The sequence below is a fragment of the Caloenas nicobarica genome, chromosome 1 (assembly GCF_036013445.1).
Source record: "Caloenas nicobarica isolate bCalNic1 chromosome 1, bCalNic1.hap1, whole genome shotgun sequence".
NCBI classification, from domain to species: Eukaryota; Metazoa; Chordata; class Aves; order Columbiformes; family Columbidae; genus Caloenas; species Caloenas nicobarica.
The window spans coordinates 118,006,718-118,032,150 of record NC_088245.1 but is presented as its reverse complement, the minus strand read 5'-3'; the positions used below and the strand labels follow the sequence as shown (position 1 = coordinate 118,032,150).

General features: G+C 41.1%; 1 protein-coding gene across 2 annotated transcripts in view; it reads left to right on the top strand.

Annotated features, from left to right (window-relative positions):
* The window catches only part of EFHC2 (EF-hand domain containing 2), a 66,856-nt gene that overhangs the window by 24,877 nt on the left and 16,546 nt on the right, over positions 1-25,433 (top strand). For both annotated transcript variants that reach the window (XM_065653016.1, XM_065653007.1), the window contains exons 6-11: positions 1,655-1,906; positions 3,507-3,617; positions 3,940-4,078; positions 12,361-12,526; positions 13,541-13,683; positions 21,630-21,826. In XM_065653016.1, the coding sequence (XP_065509088.1) occupies positions 1,655-1,906; positions 3,507-3,617; positions 3,940-4,078; positions 12,361-12,526; positions 13,541-13,683; positions 21,630-21,826 (1,008 nt within the window). The remainder of the gene's footprint in view (positions 1-1,654; positions 1,907-3,506; positions 3,618-3,939; positions 4,079-12,360; positions 12,527-13,540; positions 13,684-21,629; positions 21,827-25,433) is intronic.

Below are 25,433 nucleotides of genomic sequence, written 5' to 3'. Positions count from 1 at the left end.
CTTACTCGGATCTTGTAGGTAACAGATGTGCATTAACACATGCTGAGGCGTCTTGATATTGGTAGACTGTGTCAACATTATATCTGGTACTGCGTAACCTGCTTACTTGTTTTATTGTTATTGTTGTTTTTTAAAAACAAGCAAAACGCTGAAGTATTGTGCATATGTGTGCCTTAAGAGAATGGAGAGGAGAAAAAGGTTTGAGAAATAAAAGCATCAGAAGACCCAAAATTACTGAAATCTAGGTCTTAGTATTCTCAGTTGTTCTACGGAAAAGTTATGTACCAAATTCTGGCTGCTTAATGCTCTCACTTTCCTGTGACTAATTTGTGGAAGGTATTTTTTTTATTTATTAAGGGTGGATTGCTCTGGACTGCTTTCAGCAAAATTAAATTGGTTTGCACTAGACTCCTAATAGATAGCCAGAAAATGAAGATATGAAGGAAAGTAAGGAATATGATGACATAGAACATGAGACCAATGAAAAATATAGCAAATCCCTTAGATTAATGTTTCTGTTTTGTTGGAGATGATATCCTATGGGTCAGGAAGGAGGAAGGATGGTAGTGGGATGGTATATACCTGAGTTGTAGCATATGAGCATGATGATGCCTGAGATGGAAAGAATGCTGCAAAAAGCAGGGACATTGTCAGGCAAAACTTGGTTCTGCTCTCCTTATTTTAAGAATTGATGCTCTGAAAGAATGGTCCTTTTCCCTTTCATATTTTTAAGGCCAGAAAATGTATCAGTGGGTAAATAGAAATTATACAAACTGTCCATAGTCAACAGTTCTTTCTGTTCAGACAATTCAACTTACATTGTCTTATTAATGTCTGTCAGCATTCTTCTTTGGAAGCAATTTCATAGAATTTTGCAGATTAGAAGGACTGTCTTGCCCCTTCACTTTGGACATGACGGATTTTGGCTTGGCAAAAACACCCTGGTCAGGTTACCATTTAAATATGTGTCTACAACTAACAGTATGTAAATGCAGACCTTGGATTGTATCATCATCCTGGGATCCAACTTAATGCAGTGCTACTGATTGTGCAGCAACCGTGACTGTAGATAGCTTCTTGTCATAGGTTTCATCAGCTGGAATACATCTTTAGTTTGAGATTTGCTATTCCTTTTCAGACCTATGGGTGTATATAGAGAGGAGAACATACAGACCCAGTATCTGCCAACTGTATGACATGAATCAAAAGATAATAAACTATGTATTAAAACTAAAAGAAAGAAAACACCAAAGGGAAAAGAAAGAATTAATCCTTTATACCACAGCATCTATAGGAAAGAATTTTGAAGGAAGTGAATCAGGAAGGGTGATGCTATTTGGAGATGTAGTCATATGATTACTATGGGCAATTTGTTGAAAATGTGAGCTGTACTATAAATAATTTAACAGTTCTCTGATCTGAAGGACCTTATTGCAAGAAAAACAAGGATCAAAACTAATCCAAAATTGTTTTCATATATTTTCTGAGGGCATAGCAGCCCTGCAAATAGTTCTTTGCTAACAGCATAAATAGTGTTTCATTTATTTTAATTGTGTGGTGTTATTTGAAAATCCTAAATGCATGAGTATGGTATCCTGTTTTTAAGAACAAATAATTAAAAAGCTGGTTCTCTTAATTTCTCATTTATCTGCAGATTCTAGATAGTATGAATCCATTGCGCCCTTATGAGCGCATTGACACTTTGAAACAATTTCTGGAGCATGATGGACATGTTTTACGTTTTTTCTGTGTGTGGGATGACCCAGAATCCATGTTTCATGACCCACGGGAACTTGTACTGCACTATTATTTGGCTGATGATACTATTGATATGAAAGAAATTCTACCAGTAAACTCAGGCCGGGATGCAGTTCCACTTTTCCTCAGAAGAGATAAGCTTCCAAAGGTAAGGAGTGAAAATTTCAGCTTATTTCACATTATTCTGTTAATTAAGAAATATTAAATTCCTTGTTTTGAAAATCCTGTTTTAGGATTGTAATGATATTTAGAAAGTGTTATCAGAATATTAATCATAACTGCATGGTTTAGGTTCCGCACATATATATAAGAACTTAATAACTGATGGAAAAAAATAAGTTTAGGCTTGTCATGCTTAAATTAAAAGGAGAACGAATTGAGGAATAAAGATATTCTATGATTTCTTTTCTCCCATATTAGCGTATTAAGGTAATGGAAGCTTTGCAGTAATGGAAGTGCAGAAAATTAATCAATATTGATAAATAGACTAATGTAAAACTGAGGTGAATTCAAATTTAATCCATGTGACTTGTATCTGGAACCTTTGGAAAAACTCGGTTTTAGTATTCCATAACATTACTTCTTTGTAGCAAATCTAGAGTGATTTCTTAAAATTGAGTTCCTAGATTTGGGACCTTATGCAAAGCTAGTTAAAATCAATAGAAATCCATGAATAAGCTTTGTCAGGCATTAATCAGGTTCTTATTTGAGAAGGCTTCTCTCAGAGAAATCTTCAAGAGGTTTGAATCCTCTGTAACCTATTATGAGTGTAAAATTAATGAGCTGGATACTCTTCTGTATCGCTCCAGACAGATCCTAATGATAGAATAATGTCAGCCCACGGAGTAAAATACTGTGGAATCTTTTTCCCTCCTTTCTTTCTAAAACCGGTAATCTATTTGTGATGCCATAAATGTGCATCAGATTTCACAGTAAAAGCCTAACAGCAAAATATTGCACTTTTCTCACCTTGTGGATCCTGTGTTCTGAGATGCTGATTTATCAGTGGCTCTATGTTAACAGACCCCTTCTATCACTGAAGTACATGTTTGCAATTTTAAGGGCTAGCTTCTTCCTCTGAATTCAGTGGAAATTTTGAGAAGGGCATCAGAGGAGAACAGTCAAAAGTTGGGGTGTCAGGGAAGGTGGTATGACAAAATAACCCACTTTGGTTACCCTGCATCATCAGTTTGTTCAGAATTTTAAATAATGTAATGTGTTTGCCTATTAAGTTTGATATTAGTGGGATAAATTACTGTTGTAATTTTGAAACTTAAACTAGAAACAAAAATGCTAACAATTTTTTTTCCAGTAGAATCATTCTGACTTGAATCCCCTGTATTTGTGCAGTGGTTAGCACAGTAAGACCAACCCTGAGTGGTTCTTCTGCATGTTTTTATAATAATTACCAACCAAAATAATAGCCTCTAGAGCAGATGTTGACAAGGATGTGCTAGTTTGGATGTGCCAACCTTTGCTTTCTGTTTGCTTCCAGTAAAAAGGAGGCTTTACTCTTGGATACATAGTAAGATTCTGATTGCTTCTTCTGGCATGCATACTGGCTTTTGATATATACTCTGGCTTTTAGGTTCAGTAGTGTAATCTTACCCTAGAATTTACTAAAAATTCTCCCGAGAAAATACTACAATAACAGTCAGTCTGTAAAAAACTTGCTGGTTCTAAGGTACCCAAGTTCTCTTTCTTCACTGTTAAGAGTATTTCTTAAGAGTTGCTCTCTTTTCTTGCAGTATGCACCCACTGGGCTCTATCAGCCAGGCACAATCACCAATCACACTGTTCTCAATGTGTTTGGAAATTTAGTAGGAAACAAAGGCCGTTACATTCTGGACAATCGTAAGGTCAGATATTATTGAATTCCTCCAGGTCTTGAATGTCTTTATAGTTATTTTTGTCATTTCTGTGGTTGTTATCCTCTACAACAGTTATTTATAAAATTGTGTTGCAACTGGAGAATATCTCAAATGAAAACTACTGAGATTTACTGTATGCAAATTCCACGTTTATGAAAGTGAGGTAGCTTAGCGTGGGTGAAAAATACTTGCAAATGGACTATGAAGGTTATATTTTAAATCACACACACTAAATGACCTAGATTTTAAGAAAGGTTGTGGGATTCGGAGATTTATAGAGCTGCTGTATAAATGATTCCTCTTTTATTAGACCGGAGCAGTACATCAGGAATTTTACAGAGACAGTGACCTGAAAATAGGGGCAGTAATTAATGTTTGGGGAAGGAAGATAATACTCTGTGATTGTGATGAATACACTAAAGAATATTACAGGACAAAGTACGGAATCGGTAAGTAGTGATAATTATCCTTTCCTTATGAGTATTTTTACACTTCTGAGTTTGACAGAGCTGTCTTCCAATTTTATTACTGACAAAACATGTTCATTAAAACCTTTGGCAATAACAATCTGTTGTAGGCTGTTAAACAGCAAAGCAGTAATTTTGCAGGTGATCCAGAAGGGCTTTCTTATATGTTACTCCATTGAAAACTAACACAAAATGTACATGTTCTGTTCCTAACTGCCTCTATTTTAAAACTAGAATGACAAAAGAGTCATATGGATAGACTGCCAGGTCTTCTCATCTTCCCCCTCCCAATCCAATAGCTGTGTTTGCAGTCAGAAAATAATGAAGAGCATGTAGTGAGTGGGTAAATAGAATGAGCTCAATTATTCCCCATTATACTATGCTTCATTTTATATGGATGTCAGAATCATCATATAATAAGATTTTCTGACACAACGGTAGTAGGCTGTCACATTACTGGTTTTTACAATGCAGTTTTGTGTATTCTGGACCATTAGCGTATGTATCCCCTGAAGTTTCAGCACTGCATTCAGGAAACATTAAGCAACTATGTCCATAATGGAAAAGCATTTTGGAAATGTGTAACAATAGGGGCTTTTGTTTATCTGTCCCTGAATTCCCTCAGTCAGACTTGCTAATGGTTCTATTAGGGACATCTTCCTGCAAAAACAACTTAGTTACTTTATGGCAGTTTATTCATTCAATAAATATAGCTAACTGGCTGACTGTTCAGAGATGGTTGGAAGAATCCTACTATGGCCTTTCTCTGACATTGTGAAATAAAATACCCAGGTAGACTATTTCTTTCAGCTTGACTTGTGATTAGATAGAGTGTAGTGTTTGGATCAAAGCTTGCCTGCTGCATTGGGGAAATTAAATGGCATAGTGCTGCCATTACAGCACTAAATTTCTTAATTGGCAAAACATGTCTCATTAGGAGTTTTTAAATAATAGCCTGGCATGCCTGTACCAAAATAAATCTTTTCTTATATTAGCCAGTGTGTGAGGAAGCCATATTCAATAACCATAGTGTTATCTATAATAACAGTGAGTCTAACTCCAGAGATGCAAAACAGGGGCTTCTTCCCTGAGAATTTTTTCAGCCAAGACTGCTGCCGCTGTTTGGCAGGAATATCCTCTGTCTGAGCAAAATATCCTGGAACAGTGAATGGGGATTTCTTACTCATGGCAGGCAATAAATGAAATGCAGCCGACCACTCTGTATCAACTGAGCAATGCAACCAAGTGTTACACAAATGCAAAGGCTCTTCCCCTCCTAAAATGCTGGCTCAATAACTATTGGTTATGTCCCTGCATGTTAAAGTTAGGTAGTTCGCAAATTAAGAGAACTGAGAAGTTGCTGATGTGTAGAATTCTAGAAAATTGGGACCATATGTGATCTAGTCCATTCCCATTATTCCGAGGCAGGATAGTGTATATACATAGATTGTTGCTGACTGATGTTTGTACAGCTTTTTATCAGCATCCTTCAGAAGAGGAGATCTCTTTGCCTCCTGAGGTATCTTGTCCTAACCTCATAGTTAGAAATTCTACTTAATAGCTACTCTGAAACTGGTTTGTGTAAACTGAAAGAGTAACTTTTATTGTCTTACTTTTGTTGGACATGGAGAACAACTGCTCAGCACCCTCTTTTTATAAGAACTTTGTACATATTTGAACACTATTCCAATACACCATCTTACCATCCTACCCGCTTCCCAGACCACTTGGTGCTAAGGGAAACCTTTCAGTCTTTCTCCATAGTCCATTCTTTTATATCTGTGATAATTTTTCTGTTTTATTCTCAGTGCTCTCTCCAGTTTCTCTGCCTCCTTAACACAAAACACACAAAGATGTGAGACTGGGAAGTGTTTTGCACATATCTTTAATGATACGTGATGGCAGAGACTCTGGCTACCATGAAAAAAAATCCATCTTGATGCAGCCTGTCTTGTTCACAGAAAATACATGGTTCCTTAGAGCTTAGAGAATCTCACATTTTGCTGTAAAATTCTTTCCTGTTTTCTCCATCAAGATTGAAAAAAAGTAGGTATGACTTTTTAATTAGAAGGGACTAGGAATAGAATCAGTATAGTTTTTAGCTTGGAAACAGGTTTTGAGAGAGAAATGGTGAGGATTCACCTTTCTTTCTTAGTGAGTTACAAATTTTGTTTGTGTCTGGTACAAGATATTCTCAAGGTATTCTCAGTGGGCTCAGTCCCATGAAGTGCCCAGCATTCTGCTCCCATCCAATTAAACACTGAAACGTGCTTAATTGCAGTTTGAGTCCAGGGAGACCATTTACTTGAGTAAGAGGAAGCAAGTGGATAAATTACTTCTTACATCAAGGCACAGTGCTCAGCACCTCGTGGCATCAATCCAGCTGTTTGTTATTGTGTTTTCACATTACTCCCCTTCAATTTATACTCTTCTGGCAAAGCCATTAAAGAGGCCGACATTTATTTTTGACTCTGCAGTTTCAGCATAAGTTGCTTGCCGATGGAATTTGCCCTTTAGCAGAATTAGATTTCCCTTGAAGTGCATGATTATGATATCCAATATATTTCCAATGTTGGTTTTGCCTGTTTTATTCGCTATACTGTGTGTAAAAAGCAAAGGAGAGCTTGTCCATGGGTAAACAATAGGTAATGCTCTTCAATAGAAAGCTAATGACATTACTGTCATCCAGCAGTGCTATGAATGCAAGAGAAAATGCCTTAATGTGTGATATTATCTGTCTAGACTTGCTAGTGCAGCCTCAGTCTTCTATAGCCATGTAGGTGTTGTGGTCACCCAGCTGAAATAGGAAATACACTGATGTGCAGTGATGGGAAGCCGATACTTTTTCTTCTCACTAAATACAGTATCTTAGCACAGAGTTGAGTATAAAGTACAGAGTCAAGTATGAAGTGTTCTTTCTTAAATAACAGATTGTTCCTGAAGGAAAAAAAAAACAACCAAACAAACAGTAAAATCTGGTTTCCTGCTGATTTTTATTCCACGTCCTGGCACCTCCCAAGCCTGTGTGTTAGGCCTTTTCGCAGCACCCTGCGATCCCTCTCCTGTCCCAGCTCTCCTCGCCCTCCCACCCCCTCATTTCTCAGGCTCCCTGTCTGACCCGCTGCCTGGGCAGCGCAGTGCGTGGGGTGATGGTCTGGCCAGGACATGTGTGCTTTTGGCCAGTCAGCTGCTGCTGGATAACAGCTGACTTCTTGCATTTCCCTCAGTGGGGGCATTAAAGCCTGCTGCCAATTTTCACTGGACTCATCAGAGATCAGAAGTTCTCTGGTGTCTAACCTCCCTGCTACATGTGGTGGAGACTGAGCAGTGGCTTCTAAATATACTTGTGCATTTACAGATGCTTTTTTTCTTCAGGTAACTAGAATAATCATGGAGTAAGACTCTGTAAAAGGTGATTTTATTTGAATGAGAATAAACACTGTAATGTTTTAGCCACATGGATGGTTCTGTGAGCACTAGGTTTTCTTTAATCCTGCATGTAAAAGTTGTGAAGATGGTGGTATTGCCTTCATATTTTACTTCTTACCTAAATTGTGAAACAGACTTTCACAAAAACCAGGTCTCACCTGTTTGTTATACATCTTTTCCTTATGTATAGAGAACATCATGTTAACCATGTCATCTCTCCAGGTTATCACCATCTCTTATATTGTCCAAGGCTAGTGGGATTTCTCTCTCCTGTTCTTGGCTGTAAAGCTCAGAGGTGACTCTTCTCTTCCTCTGAAGGTAGAATTTCTTGCCTGCCACTACCTACTGATATTCAGTGTGGTTATCACTCTAATCCAAAATAAGTAGCACTTGACTCTTCCTCGAAATATGGTTTTATCTAATACATGAGGGTTTTCCTACAGTTCTTTGACTGAGGGCGGAAGGTAATCTTACAATATATGCCAAAACCTTCAGTGTATATTGAAACTGAAAGCAGACAAGCTCATTCAAGGTGGTTTAATGCTGCCTCTGCGGCAACAAATTCTTCTTGAGGAATTTAGTTTTCCTTACTAAGCAGGCTATGCTATCTTCAAACTGTTTATATGCTAAAGATATGGCTGGAGCTGCTTTGTTTCTTCATGTTCCCAGTGCTTGTTCTAATCTCACTCAGGTTTTGATGTTGTGAGAAAAAGTTACTAGTATGTGGTAAAGGTTTGATATACTAGATGAAATAAATCCCCTAGTGCCAGCCCATCTCCTGCTGGGCATCAATTGATGCAGTAACAAGGGGTGAAACTGTCCATGGGGGAAATATCTGTGCTATTCTTTCTGGAAATAGAAATTTGTAATCCCAGACTTTCAATTTACCCTCCACCCACTGTAAATTCACACTGAAAATGGTATGGCATGGAAGAAGAGAGCATTGATTCCTTTTCCAGAGTGGACAGAGGCAATTTTCTTAAGAAACAGTCATAGCCTTGAGAGGAGTGCATTTTATGTCTAAGTGTAAGTTGCTGTCTTATTCTACCCTAATGGTGTGTGGCAAAGCAAAGATGAAATGAGGCTCTGGTATGGCTGTCTACTGCACCTAGCTGGCTCTTCAAAAGTTGCAGAAATGAGTTTGTAACTAGTTTGGTAAACTGCATTTCTCCATGGCAATTTCTTTCGGAATTTCCTCATTCACAGGAGAGACTCTGAATACATAATCCTTTAAAATCCTGGAAACCGTAGGTGGCACAATGCAGGATGTTTGCGTTGTTCTTGTTAGTGAATCTGAGTGAAGCAAGGTCATTTTGTACCAGGGAAAGGACGGGAACCAAAGCACTGAACTTCTCTTTGGATGTCGTTTACTCCAAGTTTGGGTTATGAGGGATTTGATATACCCTCTGGGGCTAACACGATATTCCTCTTAATTTGTAGTTCCCTTTTAGTTTATAAATCTGATTTTCATCCATATGGGCTAAAGGACATACAAAGGGAAATGTTTTAGCATTTCTTAATCAATGCCTTATGCGTGAGCGTTAATGTGCATACACTGTGACCTGCATGTAAACACATTAGCTTGTCTTTTGAGTTTATCAGTTCAACTGGATGTCCAGGCTTCCCAAACACATTTTGGCAGGAAGGGTGTTATTTGCAGCCACGCAAAGAGAAGGCGTTTGTTTCTGCCAAAAATACATTGCCACAAACCTCCGGCCTTTGAGGGAGAAAATGCTAGTGCAGATGAACACAGTGCATAATTTAAAAAATTACGGTTTGCGAACAGCATGGAGACCCCAATGAGCAGAGCCCCGCGTTGCCGACCCCGGCGCGGGGGGGAGCGGTGGGCGCGCGGGCACGAGGTGGCGCTGTGGGAGCGCGGGAGCTCCCTCGTGCTGCTCCCCGCCGCCCCCTCCCCCCCCGCCGCGCCGCCGCGATAAACCCGCGTCGGGACACGGGCCGCCCCGTCTGTCCGTCCGTGCGCGGCGCTGGGCGCACGCCCGCTCAGCACCTGCGGGGGTCGGGGCTCGCTTTCTGCCTCGCTATACGTCGGTTTGCGCGCTCCGTGCGTGTCGCAAGGGCGGCGTGTAGAAGTTACGTAACGGGGCACACCGCGGGTGTCCCGAGGGGCGATTTTGGCACAAACGGTATTTAGAAAATAGTGGTTTTGTGCACGTCTGCATATGCACTTACTATTTCACGGTGCAGATGGCTTTGAAATTTTCTGAATGGACTTTATTTTGCGTATGGGCTTGGCCTTTTTACTTCTGAATCACAGAAAGGGCACATTATGGAGGAAAATGTTGGCATGGTTTTGCAAAACCCCCTGTTGGTTTAGCCTGGAGAAAAGGTGGTTGTGAGGGGGAGAGCTTCTTGCTCTCTACAACTACCTGAAAGGAGGTTGTAGCATGGAGGGTGTTGCTTTATTCTCCTGAGTAGCAAGTGACAGGACAAGAGGAAATGGCCTCAAGTTGCACCGGGAAGGTTGAGATTGGATATTAGGAAAAATTTCTTCATGGAAATGGTTGTCAGGCATTGGAACAGGCTGCCTGGGGAAGTGATGGAGTCGCCATCCCTGGAGGTGTTTAAAAGATGTGAAGATGAGGTTCTTACGGACATGGTTTAGTGCCAGAGTTAGGTTATGGTTGAACTCGATCCTGAGGGTCTCTTCCAACCACAGTGATTCTATGATTCTTCAGTTATTTGATTCTGTGATTAGCTTTTCAAGTCAGACCAATATTCTTCTAAGAGGTAAAGGCCAAACGTGATCTTACTGTGTTTTCAAGTTAAAGAAAAACTCTGATGTCTGAATGCTTTCTATATTTTTCCGCTTCATACTACTGTTAGGCAAGTCAGATTTTGAGAGAGTATGTTTCTTTGATCTTTGGATATATCCATGTTTAAAACATTTTAATCACAAACCAATCCAGAAAATATTCAGAATGACAGCAGTTTTGTCCTTCTCTATTTGCATGAAAACTAATGTTACAAGTTTAGATTATTCATCTCTCTTCAGTTCTGGGTAGAAAAGTTAACTTTTAAAGAAAAACCCTTTATTTCATGGAATCCACTTTTATACATTGGTCACTTATAACACTCTTTGGCCCCGGCCTGTGGTTTGTGATCCATCTTCTTCCAGTTTGCCTCACGTTTGTCTTTCACTTACCAGCCCAGCCAGCTCTCTGTTCTTCAGGGCAGCATCTCCAGCCCACCTGGGTGCGGAGGTGATGCAGCTCCATGTGGGCAGTGCTGTGCCAGTGGGACCGCAGTTATCTCTGACCTTCTCATTGCACCCATGTTGGTGTGGGAAGGACTCTGTGGGTTGTGGAGGGCAGCAAGCTGGGATGGGGCTACAGCAAAGAGGGCCAGCTGCAGCCTTGGCTGCCCAAAAATTGAGGGAAGTGACTATCCCCTGCTGCTCAGTGCTTGTGAGACTTCATCGAGGTACTGTGTCCCCTTTTGGGTCTGCCAGGACAGGAAAGACATGGACCAACCAGGGCAAGTTCAGGGGAGGCCCCAGGACACTCAGGGCTGAGGAGCGCCTGGGGAGCGGGGATGCTCAGCCCGGGTAGGGACCTAAGCAGCCGTCTGCACCCACCTGCGAGGAGGTTGCTGAGACCAGGCAGCCTGGCTCATCACAGGTGGGAGGGCACAAAACAACATGCATGAGTGGAAACAAGAGGCTCAGAGTTGGATATCAGGAAAATCTTTCCTCCCAGGAGCAGGCTGCCAGGGCTGTACAGGCTTCATCTTGGGAAGAGTCAAGCCCCAAGTGGACACAGCTCTGAGCAGCCTGGTCTTGCCTGGGGCTGATCCTGTCCTGGGCAGGAGACCGCCCTAGAGACCTCCCGAGGTCCCATCCAACCTGAATTATCCTATGTTTCTACGATTTATGTCTTCATTTTCCTTAAGTCTGCCCATTTATTTTCTCCTGTGTACAAGTTACTTTTTTCCTTTCACCTTTTCCATTTTCCGATAACCTTATTTAACCAACAGACTGTATTACGCAGTTGAAGTTTTACGTGAACCCCATTGGCAGCTGGGAGCTGTGTTGCAGCAAAAGAGCAGTGCAGGGAAGCAACAAGGGGCCAGATGGTACAGCAAGTTTTTCACCAAGAGAGTAGTTAGGAGGGACTATAGGGCAGCAGGGCTTTTGGAAGCAACCCCTATGGGAAGCGAGTGCAGATTCCTGACCAGACATGTCTTTGCTGAGTCAGGAGAACTCCTGCTCTGTATCTGGGATAGTCAAGACCATTGATCACTGCGAGGAAAGACTTGAGACTGCGGAAAATGAGTCAAAACAAAGGTTCCAAAACTCTGGATAAAGAGAGATGTGGACTGAAGCTATTGGCTTCAATGTACCAAATTCTTCTCATATATATATACTTTAAATAATGAATAAAATTTTATGTATTTATGTATTTATTTTCCTCTGGCAAAAAATCAGAGGGCAGGAAACTCATAAGCCAAGTATTTACTTTATCATATTGTCTCAAAGGATAAAACTGAAAAATTAATTTTAAATTGTTAATTTATTATTTTAGTCCTTTTTGAAATAATATTTATATTTCCTTTTGCCTGTGTATCTTAGTGATATTTGTGAAGCATTTTAAGATTATAGATGAAATCCTGAAACCTTTGAAGAAACCATAATTTTATGGTGGCTTCCGTAGAGTCTTTTTCTACTCTGTAACAGTAGGAGGGATCCTGGTTTGACTTTGATCAGTTCTCTGCTATAGAAATAGGCTAATAAGTATTCATATTGGAAGTTTAAATCCTTAGTAAAGTGGCTTAATCAGAACGGTAATAAATAAATCTTGCTGTCTTTCTTGTAGAGGATTTTACCCCAATTCCATATAAGGCTCCACCACCTCCAAGACCAGAAAAAACATTTCCTCCTTATAATGGATTTGGTTCTGAAGAGGATTCTCTGTGCTCCTGTATGGGTCTGCTTCTTAAGCCTCCCAAAAAAGATTTCAAGAAATTAATGGAGAAAGACAGGTATTTCGGTGAAAAATTAATTCCAACATTTTAAATTCTGTCTTTTTGTGAAGGAGGTAAATGTTAAGTACAAATGTCGTTTTTTTAGCAAAATATGTAGCTCATCAGACTTTTAAGGGACAGGCGCATGAGGACTTGTTTAATGATATAGTACTCCAGTTTTCTCTGAACTCAGGAAAATGTCTCTTTTGAGAAGTCAAATATTCTGAGCCTCCTATCCCCCACCTCCTTCCCTTCTGCTGTCTTCAGTGGGAGTTTGATGGAGGTTCTAGTCCAGGAATTAGTCTGGATTTTTGTATGCTTCAGCAGTCCAACACTGATTTGGTTTTCTGTTTGACTTTCTGGCATTTACTTATTTTGTCTGCTGAATTTCGTGCAGTTTACTGTAGCAATATTAAAGCATTAACCCTTTACTTTCCATTATGAAATGTTTTGTCAGGCAATGGTTTTTGAAGCCTAAGCGGAAAGCAAAGTCACATGCTAGAGATTCACCTGTAGAACCTCTGTAAAAGAAGAAAAATGCTTGGGATGTATTGGTAGTGCATATGGTGGTATTGTAAGTCATTTAAAACACAATCGCTCAACAAATACCCAACCAGTAAGATCATCTGGTGGGCCTTATTTTGTGGAGATAATCCTAGTATGTATTGCTATGCAGAATTTGATTTGAAAATATATGTTCCTAAATGTATTCTTCCTTTATAAATTTTCTGGAAAGAAACTTAGAGCTTGATTTGCAACTGAATTTGACTACAAATTCATTCCAGACCTGTGGCAGAGAAGTAATTTTCCCCTGAAAATGATTGCTTTCTGTCTGGCTGACTCTATCTGGTTTCATTAATTTAAACTGAAAATGGTTTTTGACAAAGCAGGGAATCTTATGCCATTTCCTTTCTTGGCGTGGAAATAACATAATTAATGTGTGTTACAAAACTCAGAAGGGTGCATCTCTTAGTGGTGAAAAATTTTCTCATACTCCATTTTTGATTTCTTACCTCTTCTTTTGCTTTTTAGATATGGCTTGGAAAGTAACATCCTGCGCTTTCTTGCAAAACTCATCACAGATAGTCCTATTGACAAGGATCGGAAATTCCTTATTTGCTACTTCCTGAGCGATGACACCATTTCAGTTTTTGAATATACACAGCGAAATACAGGTAAGATGTAGTAATGTCTTGCAATCAGTCCCAGTTGCCCTGCTAATTCGATTAGAGTTTATAGTAAACACTGTGGCCAGACTCATCACTAGCAGAAGCAGGGATATGGATTTTTAAATGCAATGGGAATTACATCAGCAGGTCTACTGCATTACCTTGCATAGTTGTATGTCGTAGTAATTTATAATCTTCATCACTCAGAATAACACTCTTCATAGTACGACAGTACTTCACAATATCCTTTGGGAGCTGGAATTTTAATGCATTAGAACTTTAATTACATTTTAATTTGCAAATTTGGCCTTTAAACATTTGCTTTTGTTGTGGATAACATACAGGAATTAAATTGTAACTGATGATAAATAGAAACAGGAAATGTAAGACGTCAAGAATGAAAGAGTAAATCCTTCGTTTTGCAAGATTGTGTTAATGGTGTTATGATACCTATATAGCATCCATTGTACAGAAGCAGCTCATGAAAGCAAAACAGCTGTGATATTTTTTAACATAATTTATAATTAATCATGTAGTGCTGAGCATATAAAGAGTGAAGATTGCCCTGTGCTATTGTCTGTATGTGTGTGTATGTGTGTGTGTGTATAATACTGAAGTGAATTTCAAGAGCCAGATGACCAGTGTTTAAGTGACAAATGCTTTGTTACTTCTCAGTTGCTTGATCACGTTTATCCTGTTGCTGGGGAATGATCCTCTGATGTCATGGTTAAATTCTTTTGATGACTGTTGTCCATTGTAGGCTGCCTCCAGCTGGGGATATGAAAGGCTCTGTGATTTTCAGCATCTTTTTATTTCCTTGGAGTGTCTCGCACATGGATGGAAGGACATAATGCTGGGAAGGATGTTCGAAGTCATTCTGATAGATAGGGAAGCCTTGGCTAAGCATGACCCTGTTGGAGAGATTAGTGTATTTCTGTGAAGCCCACAGAACACCTACAGCAACAGTTTCAGAGCAGCTAACATACAGAACTGCTTGGGCACCTCTCAACATGTACGTTTGAAGGACTGACTCATAAAAGCTGCTATCAGCCTCTGATAAAACCACAGAGCAAAAAAAGTCAGGAAATCACATTCTCTCAAAGACAAGGGAAAAAGAGTAATAGAAGGTTTCCTTCATTACCATGTTAGGCTCTCGTGGAACCTCATGACTAACTCTTTTCATACTGCTTGAATTGCCGTATATCAGCTTCTTGGCACAGGGCACCATAATATGGTATTCCAGGTACACCTGACCAGCTCACTGTGCTCACTGCTAACATATTTGGTGCTCCCGGCTCACTGTCCAGAGCAAAGACTGTTCTGGAGAGAGCTGGTCACTGCCCTTTGCTTCAGGCTCTGGTGCCAGCAGTTGACTTTCTGAGGTCCAATCATTCAGTTTACAGTTAAGGGCTAAGTATTCTTGCGACCCTACGTTAAGCCTTTACGGAAAATTATTTCTGATGTTAATAATTGTCAGACCTATGATGAACTTCACATCCATAAAAAATGAAGGAGTGGTGAATATCTAGACCCTTCTGTATTCCTAGAGAATTCTTTCTGTGCCAGTGGTGCTACTAAGGCATTTTAAGTGCCATGCACATGAGTAGGTTTTTGGGAAAGCCTGAGCCTTTTCAATGCAAAGAACTTCTAATGACATTTGTGGTCATACCCAACTATGCTATGAATGCATAAGTAGCGACCTCACCCCCAATTAAAATACAAGCAATTCTCTGAGAAATATTTTGAAAATGTGTAGAGTACCTGCCTAAGTTTCAGAGAACATTCCCAGTTAGCCCTGCTGTACTGCAGCGTCAGGATTTAACACTGTTTATGGCAACAGTTTCCTGTCAGCATTATTTTACTGGTTTCCTGCCATCCAGTGGCTTGTAATTTATGCAACTTCTTTTATTACAGATAAAGATATATACATGTATGTTTGTATTTATTATATAATACTGCTGTGAGGTTCAAGAGCAGCTTAGTTCTGCACTGGTGAGTGACATGTTTGAATAGTGTTCTTTATGTCTGGAGACATAAAGGATGCTAAGGGTACAGCTGCACCGTTAGATTAAAGAAGTCCAGAGAACAGTTTGAATCTTGGACCCTCATCATCTGTATTGCCTGCTTGGTCACTCCTGGTTCTCCTTTGCACCATTACAACTAGACAAGGCCCCAGAGAGCCCGAGGCTTCTCATGAAGGATTCTTAACTCCAGCAAAGCCTCCTGCAAGGCAATAAGGACAAGGCCGCACCAGGTTTGGCTTGCTCCACCCTTGTCAGTCATCTATCACTGTCCCAGGAGGTTTTGCACACTTCAAAATCCAGGTCCTTCTGCCACACCCAGCTGCAATACATACCCTCAATTTTATGCTGTAAAACACCACTCTGTTGGACTGCAATATGGCCCTTACATGTCTTCAAACAGTTTGAAGACACAAATAATAGCTGTGTCTCAAGACCCCAGGTTTGTCACACAGCACCCAGAGCAGAGCCAGGGCCACATGCCATGCAGTGTGGATGTAGTCTATTGATCAGGCTCTCGCCAGCATGGGTGCCAGAGCAGAGATTGCTCTCTAGCTTCTTTTTGTTTTGGAACAAGAATATATGCTGGAGTTGCAGCTGGGAGTGCATTGAACATTGCTAGTCAAGCAAAATGTGAAACAATAAATGGGCAAGTTTGCATACAAACAATAAGAAATGCTTTAAGATGCATATGAAAGGCAAGGAAATGACTTTTTAATTTTCTTAAGATGTTGAAGTGGGTGGAGTAGCTGACTTTCAGAGGTGGTAGAAAGATTAAGTGGAAGGATGTGGCTGAGAACTGGCCATTGGAGAGTTTAGTGAGAACAGCTTTGAAGAGACAGGATAAGAAGTAGGGTTGGGGGGGAGGTAGAGCAGTAGTTGGGAAGAGGCCTGGGACTGTAGAATATTCTTTGTCTCCACCTTCCTCCTTTTGTTGCTTCTCCCCTTCTCTCTCTCTATCCCTCCCTCATTCTGCCCTGAGGCCCCAGAGGAAGTCAGGGCAATGGAGGAGTTTGCCTTCATTGATGAGGACTGGGTTAAGGACCAGTTAAGCAATCCAGACATCCATAAATCCATGGATCCTGATGGGATGCACCCAAGGGTGCTGAGGGAGCTGGCTGAAGTCATTGCTGGACCACTCTCCATCATCTTTGCTAAGTTGTGGGGAATGGGAGAGGTGCCTGAGGACTAGAGGAAAGTAAATGTTACTCCAGTCTTCAAAAAGGACAAGAAGGAGGACCCAGGTAACTGTGTCAGCCGCACCTCCCTCTCTGGAAAGGTGATGGAACACCTTATCCTTGGTGCCATCTCAAGGCATATCAAGGATAAGAGGGTCATTAAAGGCAGTCAACATGGCTTCACCAAGGGGCAGTTGTGCTTGACCAACCTCATAGCCTTTTATGAAGACATAATGAGGTGGATAGATGATGGCAGAGCGGTGGATGTGGTCTGCCTTGACTTTAGTAAAGCATTTGACAGTCTCCCACAGCATCCTTGCAGCTAAACTGAGGAAGTGTGGTATGGATGATTGGGAAGTGAGGTGGACTGTGAACTGGCTGAAGGAAAGAAGCCAGAGGGTTGTGGTCAATGGGGCAGAGTCTAGTTGGAGGCCTGTATCTAGTGGAGTGCCTCAAGGGTCAGTACTGGGACCAGTATTGTTCCATATATTCATCAATGACTTGGATGAGGGAATAGAGTGTACTATCAGCAAGTTTGCTGGTGACACCAAGCTGGGAGGAGTGGCTGACACGCCAGAGGGCCGTGCTGCCATCCAGCGAGACCTGGACAGGCTGGAGAGTTGAGCGGGGAGAAATGTAATGAAATATAACAAGGGCAAGTGTAGAGTCTTGCATCTGGGCAGGAAAAAACCCAGGTTCCAGTATAAGTTGGGGACTGACCTTTTGGAGAGCAGTGTAGGGGAAAGGGACCTGGGGGTCCTGGTGGACAGCAGGATGACCATGAGCCAGCACTGTGCCCTTGTGGCCAAGAAGGCCAATGGCATCCTGGGGTGTATTAGAAGGGGGGTGGTTAGTAGGTCGAGAGAGGTTCTCCTTCCCCTCTACTCTGCCCTGGTGAGACCTCATCTGGAATATTGTGTCCAGGTCTGGGCCCCTCAGTTCAAGAAGGACAGGGAACTGCTGGAGAGAGTCCAGCGCAGGGCCACAAAGATGATTAAGGGAGTGGAGCATCTCCCTTATGAGGAAAGGCTGAGGGAGCTGGGTCTCTTTAGCTTGGAGGAGACTGAGGGGTGACCTCATTAATGTTTATAAATATGTAAAGGGTGAGTGGCACGAGGATGGAGCCAGGCTCTTCTCAGTGACAACCAATGATAGGACAAGGGGCAATAGGTGCAAACTGGAGCACAGGAGGTTCCACTTCAATATGAGAAGAGACTTCTTCACCGTGAGGGTGACAGAACACTGGAACAGGCTGCCCAGGGGGATTGTGGAGTCTCCTTCTCTGGAGACATTCAAAACCCACCTGGACACATTCCTGTGTAACCTCATATAGGTGTTCCTGCTCCGACGGGGGGATTGGAAGTCCCTTCCAATCCCTAACATTCTGTGATTCTGTGATTTTAGTCATGTCTGAAGGAAAAGTGAATGGGTTTCTTTGAGGTTAAGAATAAAGCTTTGCAGAGGTCAGATAGGAGTGGCTAGGAAAAAGGAGCAAGGCATGCAAAATGGGAGTGAAAAGAACATTTGTGTGTGAGAAGAAAAAGTGTTGAAGTGGATGGAGTGTGAGAAGAGTAAGGTTGAGCACATCTTAAAGAGGGGATGAGTTAAAACAGTAAATGGCTCCCAAAATGACAACATGACCATCCCTTTTGTGTGCAGGTTTAAAGGGCTATTTTTGCCTTTTTATTTGCATGAATTGATACAAATTAGCAAGTAAAAATGTTCCGAATCTCAGTCCTAAGATGGAAGTAATAAAGTTGCTGTTACATTTCTCAATCCAGCAACCTGAAGGTTGCAGAGAAGTACTTCACACTACTATCATAGAATCATTTAGGTTGGAAAGGACCTTTAAGATTATCGATTCCAACCATTAACCTAACACTGCCAAGTCCACAACTAAACCATGTCCCTAAGAACCTCATCTATGTCTTTTAAACACCTTCAGGGATAGTGGCTCCACCACTTTCCTGGGCAGCCTGTTCCAGTGCCTGACAACCCTTTCTGTGAATAAATTTTTCCTGATATCCAATTTAAACCTCCCCTGGCACAACTCAAGGCCATTTCCTCTTGTCCTATTGCTTTTTACTTGGGAGAAGAGACCAACACCCTCCATGCTACAACCTCCTTTCAGGTAGTTGTAGACAGCGATCAGGTCTCCCCTCAGCCTCCTTTTCTCCAGGCCAAACAGCCCCAGTTCCCTCAGCTGCTCCTCATCAGACTTGTGCTCCAGACCCCTCACCAGCCTCGTCACCCTCCTCTGCACTCTCTCCAGCACCTCGATGTCCTTCTTATGATGAGGGGCCCAAAACTGAACACAGGATTCAAGGTGGGTCCTCACCAGTGCCGAGTACAGTGGGACAATCGCTTCTCTAGTCCTGCTGGCTTCACTATTTCTGATGCAAGCCAGGATGCTGTTGGCCTTTTTGGCCACCTGGGCACACTGCTGGCTCATATTCAGCTAGCTGTCAGTCAACACCCCCAGATCCCTTTCTGCCAGACATCTTTCCAGCCACTTTTCCCAAGCCTGTAGCGCTGCCTGGGGTTGTTGTGACCCAAGTGCAGGACCCAGCACTTGGCCTTGATGAACCTCATACAGCTGGCCTCAGCCCAGCGATCCAGCTGGTCCAGATCCCTCTGTATGGCTTTCCTACCCTCCAGCAGATCAACACTCCCACCCAACTTGGTGTCATCTGCAGACTTACTGAGGGTGCACTCAATCCTCTCATCCAGATCATTGATAAAGAGATTAAACAGAACTTGCCCCAATACTGAGCCCTGGGGAACACCACTCGTGACCGGCCACCAACTGGATTTGACTTCATTCACCACAACTATTCCAGCCCATCAATCCAGTTAGTTTATTAACCAGAGAAGCATATGACAGTGCAGGCCATGAGCAGCCAGTTTCTCCAGGAGAATGCTGTGGGAAACAGTGTCAAAGGCTTTACTGAAGTCTAAGTACACAACATCCACAGCCTTTCCCTCATCCACTAAGTGGGTCACCTTGTTGTAGAAGGAGATCAGGTTAGTCAAGCAGGAAAATTAGTAACACTATTAAACACTATGAAATGTACAGAGCTGGACGTCTTGAAGCACTTGTTGTGATGGGGGGTCAAAGAATGAGAACTTTGGCTCCCGATATAGGAGATCACAACTCCCTTTTTACTTGGTGTAAGACCAAGCCAACAGCTGTACAAACACCTGCAAAGTCTGATCTGATCTTAATGGAAGAGGGTCTTTGGTTGTGGTGTTTATTTTGTGGTTTGAGCCTGGCTCTTGTAGATTTCCATCAAAATATCTCATCAGGTTTCAGTGTAAAATCTCCAATGAGACATTTTTTGTTGCTTTTCTTTATACTGTGTGAAATGTACTAGCTTGTAACACTTAAAACCAATTATGGGACAGAGGTATTAAGGTAAATTTCCAATCTAAGTGCCCAGTTGCAGGGAAATACAGAGACGAGTGAAATTCCAATCCTGCAGTGACCCATTCTCTTTAAATATTACAAATAGTTGCCTAAAATTTCATGTTTGTTTTAATAGCTAGGTGAAAAATAGTGTGTTAAGATTAGAGTTGAGTTAGTGATTTGAATCATTTTTTTATTCCAGCTAGACCTGACCATTACCATAGTGTGTTTTTTGTCTTTTGCTTTTATGGTGCTAGCAAAGCAATTAAGACAGACATCTGATCCAAATTCTGGTTTACTAAGTAGTTTGGGTTTCACATTCATTTATAATTTTGACTATAAAGGGCATTTTACTACACTGTTCTTCAGCCTTTTATTTGACTTGCATCTCTACATAATGTGTAAGACATAATTAAATGTTACTAAAGTATGCTTTTTGACTTTTGGCTCGGAAGCTCAAATATAAACAGGAATGAACCCCAGGCACTCCAGAATTGTTGTAGGGCACATATCCTGATGAAACCAAACATGTGACAGAATGTTTTCTAGAAAGCCTGGTATATGGAAGGCAAACTTCTGGTGCACCAGAAGATATTACTGGAACGCGAAATGTTCCTTTTAGTATCTCACATACCCTTGAGCACTGCATGCAGTTTCCAGTGGCATGAATAAAATCATTATAATGTGAAAAGAAATGATGTGACATACCCAGCTCACAAAGGAAATAACAGATTGCAATTAAATTGCATTGGCAGAACAGTATTTGGAAGACAGTGTCAGTCTCTCCTGTGGTGTGTGTGGTTTTTTGTTGTTGTTGTTTTTTTGTTTTTTTTTAACATTCAAAAGCCCTTAAAAACAAGTTAGATTTATAGTGCACTAGAATTCATTATCTTTGTAGAAGTGTGTTGTCTTAAGTTGTGATTTTTTCTTTTCTTTTTTTGCTTTAACAGTTCAAGGATAATTGCCTGCATCTTACATTTTGCATCTCAACGTTTCTTAAGGGTTGGTCTCAAGGCTGGCGACAGGGTTATGGGAACTATTTGAAGAGACACATTTCTGTCCCATTTTAAAGAAAAGAGAAAAAGGGAAGGTATTGGGCAGGCATTCAAATGAGACATGTCACACAATATGCACAATGTAACTGTTGCTGTGGACACTGGCAGAGACAGTTCTTTGTTAGTAATGAGGGGGAAGGGGAGACTATTATGAGACAGGAAACTCAAGGATGAAAACTGATGTTTAAATACAAACCAGCTGGTTCAGGCTGTTTTTTGGGTTTTCTTTCATCAGGTTTTTTTTTTCCCCAAGTAAAGCCACAATTAATTATTTACAATTCTTTTCCCATAGGGATACTTGGTGGGAAGTTCTTGGAAAGAGGTCGCATTAAGAAGCCTGGGCAGGAGCTCCTTAAGAGTGAGCCATCTGAATACTTCAAGGCTCAGGATCTGTTTGTTGGAGCTGAAGTTTGTTTCCATGGTCACAACTTTCTTTTGGTGGGTGCTGATGAGTACACATTCAACTACATGGAGAAGCATGCAAATGAGGTGAAGCAGCTCTTGTTATTTTCTATTACCTTTAAGTACTGTATCATATGTATATATTTTTCAGAATTATTTATACCTAGTTTCTTCACCCAAAGTTCACAGCTCAGTGCTCTCTGTGTAGCAATGGGTTTAGGAGATGCTAGGTAGGGAGCGCATGCAAGCCTGGTCACTCTTTACTGTCCGTTCCTCTTCTACTTTCTCAGCATCCACTCTTATTGTATTAGGGGTTGTGAGAAGGTATAGCCATGCCTATTCATTCTTGAGACTGTTTGTGGACCTTTTGTCCCTGAATTGATGCAAGCCTTGTTGAACCTACAGATACTGTCCGCTTCCACAGATTTCTGTGGCAGCAAGTTGAAAAGTTTACTGCCTGCTTTGCAAAAGAATATATGATAAAAGAAGTAAACATCTTTTATCTGTTTTAAACCCACCTCCTACTAGTTTCAGTGCCACTTCTAGTGTTCTGGGGCTTATACACTACTTTCATAATTTTGTAAATCCCACGTGTTTTTTCCCCTCAGCCTAATCCTATCCAGATAAGAGTCTTGCTCTTTTTAGTCTGTTCTTGCAAGGCCACTGTGAGATGTGGAGGCTGGAGCAGTGCACAGTGCTCAAAATGGGGGCACATCCAATTTAGAGCCTTACCGATGAGGCTGCTTTATTCCCTGATTTCATTTTTGAGGATTCATGCATATTTATCTGCCAAAATGTTTCTCTTGTAATATTAGAAATTCATATCACAGTCAGTAATTCAAGCTTACAGTTTGTACTGAGCTTCACTGTCTTTTGGTGTTGCCTTCAGCGGGGAGAGCAACAATAGAGAGCTGGGGTGCCTCTTCTGATGTATACTTAATGCTACCAGTCATTACACAAATGGCTGATAAAGAAGCCCTCATTTGCCAAAGCCAGACATTTATCCAATAGGAGGTAATTCGCTGTCCTATAGCAATTGTCACAGAGGTCAAAAAAGGAGCAATGCAGGGATGGAGAACTGTAGGGAAGTTGCAGAGCGTTTTGTGGGATTTTATGTTGGTTTGGTAAGAAATGTTGATTTTTTTTTTTTGTTTGTTTATGGTGAAGTTTGTGCTGCAATATTTGAATAAATGGACACTGATATACTTGGAAATTCCTGTTATATGCAACTCTGACCCAGTCACTCTGAGACTGATCTTAAGAAAGCATCAGCCCACAAGCCAAGGCATTTCTGCATCCCAGTCCTTCTTCTGGATTGTTGCTTTGTCGCAATGTGATCTTGAACATCAGCCTTTGGACTGGGCTGTGCTCTGGGGACTTTGGGGTCGTGCATATGCTTCATAGCTCATGATGAGGTGGCGGCATGAACTGTGCCTTCGGCAGACCTTTCCCAGACCTACCCTTTTGCTTAGGCTTGTTGAGAGTACCCCTGGAGAAAATACCCAGAAGATACTACGAGATACTGTTGTCTGCCCTTCTTTTGTGGGTGGAGAAGGGAGGAGGTTCTTAGTGCAGGTTTTAGTTGTTCCCTGTCTGCTGGCTCACCAAAGTGAGTGAACCTGCAGGACTCCCAAGACGCCAGGAGGCCTGGCACAGCCTTGGGGACTGCGAGTCTTGATGCCATCGTGCTGCTGAGGCAGAGGTAGAAGCAACCTGCCCCTGCCCCTGCCTTTGGGCCACATATGCTGTTCTCAGTCAAATGGAAATAGCAGAACGGTGTGATTTCTTTGTAAATTAACGTGGAGTTAGCACCACCTGCCTTCCCTGGAATAGTGAGAAAGGTCTGCAAAATTCGTGTTGATGTGAAATGCTATGACTGCTAAATGCTTTAAGCAGTAAAATACAAAGCTATATACATTATGTTTTCTTACTGCTGGACTGTTTCTCCTCCGAGTAGAACCAAAACCAAAGCTGTTCTCCAAAATGCAGAGCGCATCATCAGATTGTAAGTGTTCTTTGGAAGAGCTGTTTTGCATTGATTATCTTGGATCAAACAGATGAGATTTTGGTTTTCCAGACTGAATGGTTGTATATTATCAAAATAAAATCTGCAAAATGGGAAGAAGCAACACTAAAAACTTACTAAAGTGAATTTTGAAATGTTCTTTGCACAGCTATCACTTTAAACAGCTGTTAGAAAAAAAGGTTTATTCTCCTAGTGATAGATGGTTTATTCACATCCTTTGAATAGAGCTCCAGAAGTAAGGACAAACCCTGTTTGCCTCAGGGCATCAGGGGTTTTCATACTCAAATCACAAGAACTTCAGCAATTGTTAGAGAAGAGAGAAGATGGTTTGAAGAAGGGGAAACAATTTTAAGATTACTATTTGTCAGTTATTTCTAAAATTAGAAAATAAAATTTCCTTCTGAATAGACAAAGGTTTTCTTTCAGTAGAATGCATCAGTATTTTTTCTGAAAACTGGTGAAAGAAATCCAGATGGAAAATGCATTTTGACCACATTTCGACCACATTTCTATAGGCATATGTTTATTTAGTTGAAATTTTAATTGGTCATCATAGTGCAGGTGGGAATTGATTTTGCCATCATTGAAACATTTGTTTGACACCATGTGAGATATTTGGAAAGTTTTACTTTTCTGTTTCAAAATGGTATTTATTGTATTGTTTTTAAGTTATGGGGGGAGAAACATCGAGTCTTGTAATTTTGATTGCTACCTGTGCTGAAAGTAACTTTAATGATCTAATTCTCAAAACTTTTCGTCACTTTTAGTTTCTTATCCAATTTGAGGAAAAGAGATGCATTTAGAATGTCTGCTTGCAAAGCAGAGCATGTGTGTTGTGCACAGTCCTGCTAGTATTATCCAGGTTTGAGGAGAACTCTTTCAAAGAAGGCATCACTGTGCCTCCTTGGAAATGAATGCATCGTCTTTTAAACAGTCTCAATTGTTCAAACTTTGTACTCTTCTGCAGCACGAACATGGAGGTTGGTTTTACTTCCATTGAATTCCACATAATAACCTCTGACTTAAGCAAGACAATCAAACAAAACTAGATTTGTGACTACTAGCATGTCAGCAATTGCATGAGAATGGGGGAAAGCAGGTAAAGAGTTATTGCCATGCTGCCTGGATACTTGATGTCTATGTAGGTGTTTGCAATATGTAGTTTAGAAAAAAGATGTAAAAATAACTACTTTGATAATGTAGAGAAGGCAGGTTTTTTAATAGACAGAACACTTTGTCCATCTTTAAATACTCTGCTGACTGATTCCTTCTGTCCTGTCAGTTTGCGATTTCTGCTTCTTGCTTTTTCAACAAAGGTGTGTGCTTACAGCTCAAACAATAACAGCTTAGGGAGGGGATTGAGAAAGTTGCTGTCTCTCAAACTTTTTGATTGCTGGTGCAGCTGCTCCACACTCTATGCCTTGCATGGCATCGCATGCCAAGGTTGTACCCGGAGCAGTTTTGGCGCATGCAGCAACTGTTTTCTCTAAATCTGAGCATGTTACCTGCAACCTCTGAGGTATTTTGTAAACTTGGATCACTTTATACTGCTCTGGCAGTGTCTTAGGGACTTTAAATACCCTTTTCTAGATCCCTTGAATGGATACAATGCTGTAGACAGACTTCAGCATAACTGAGAGTGAGGCCTAATCTTTGCTGTGATTAGGT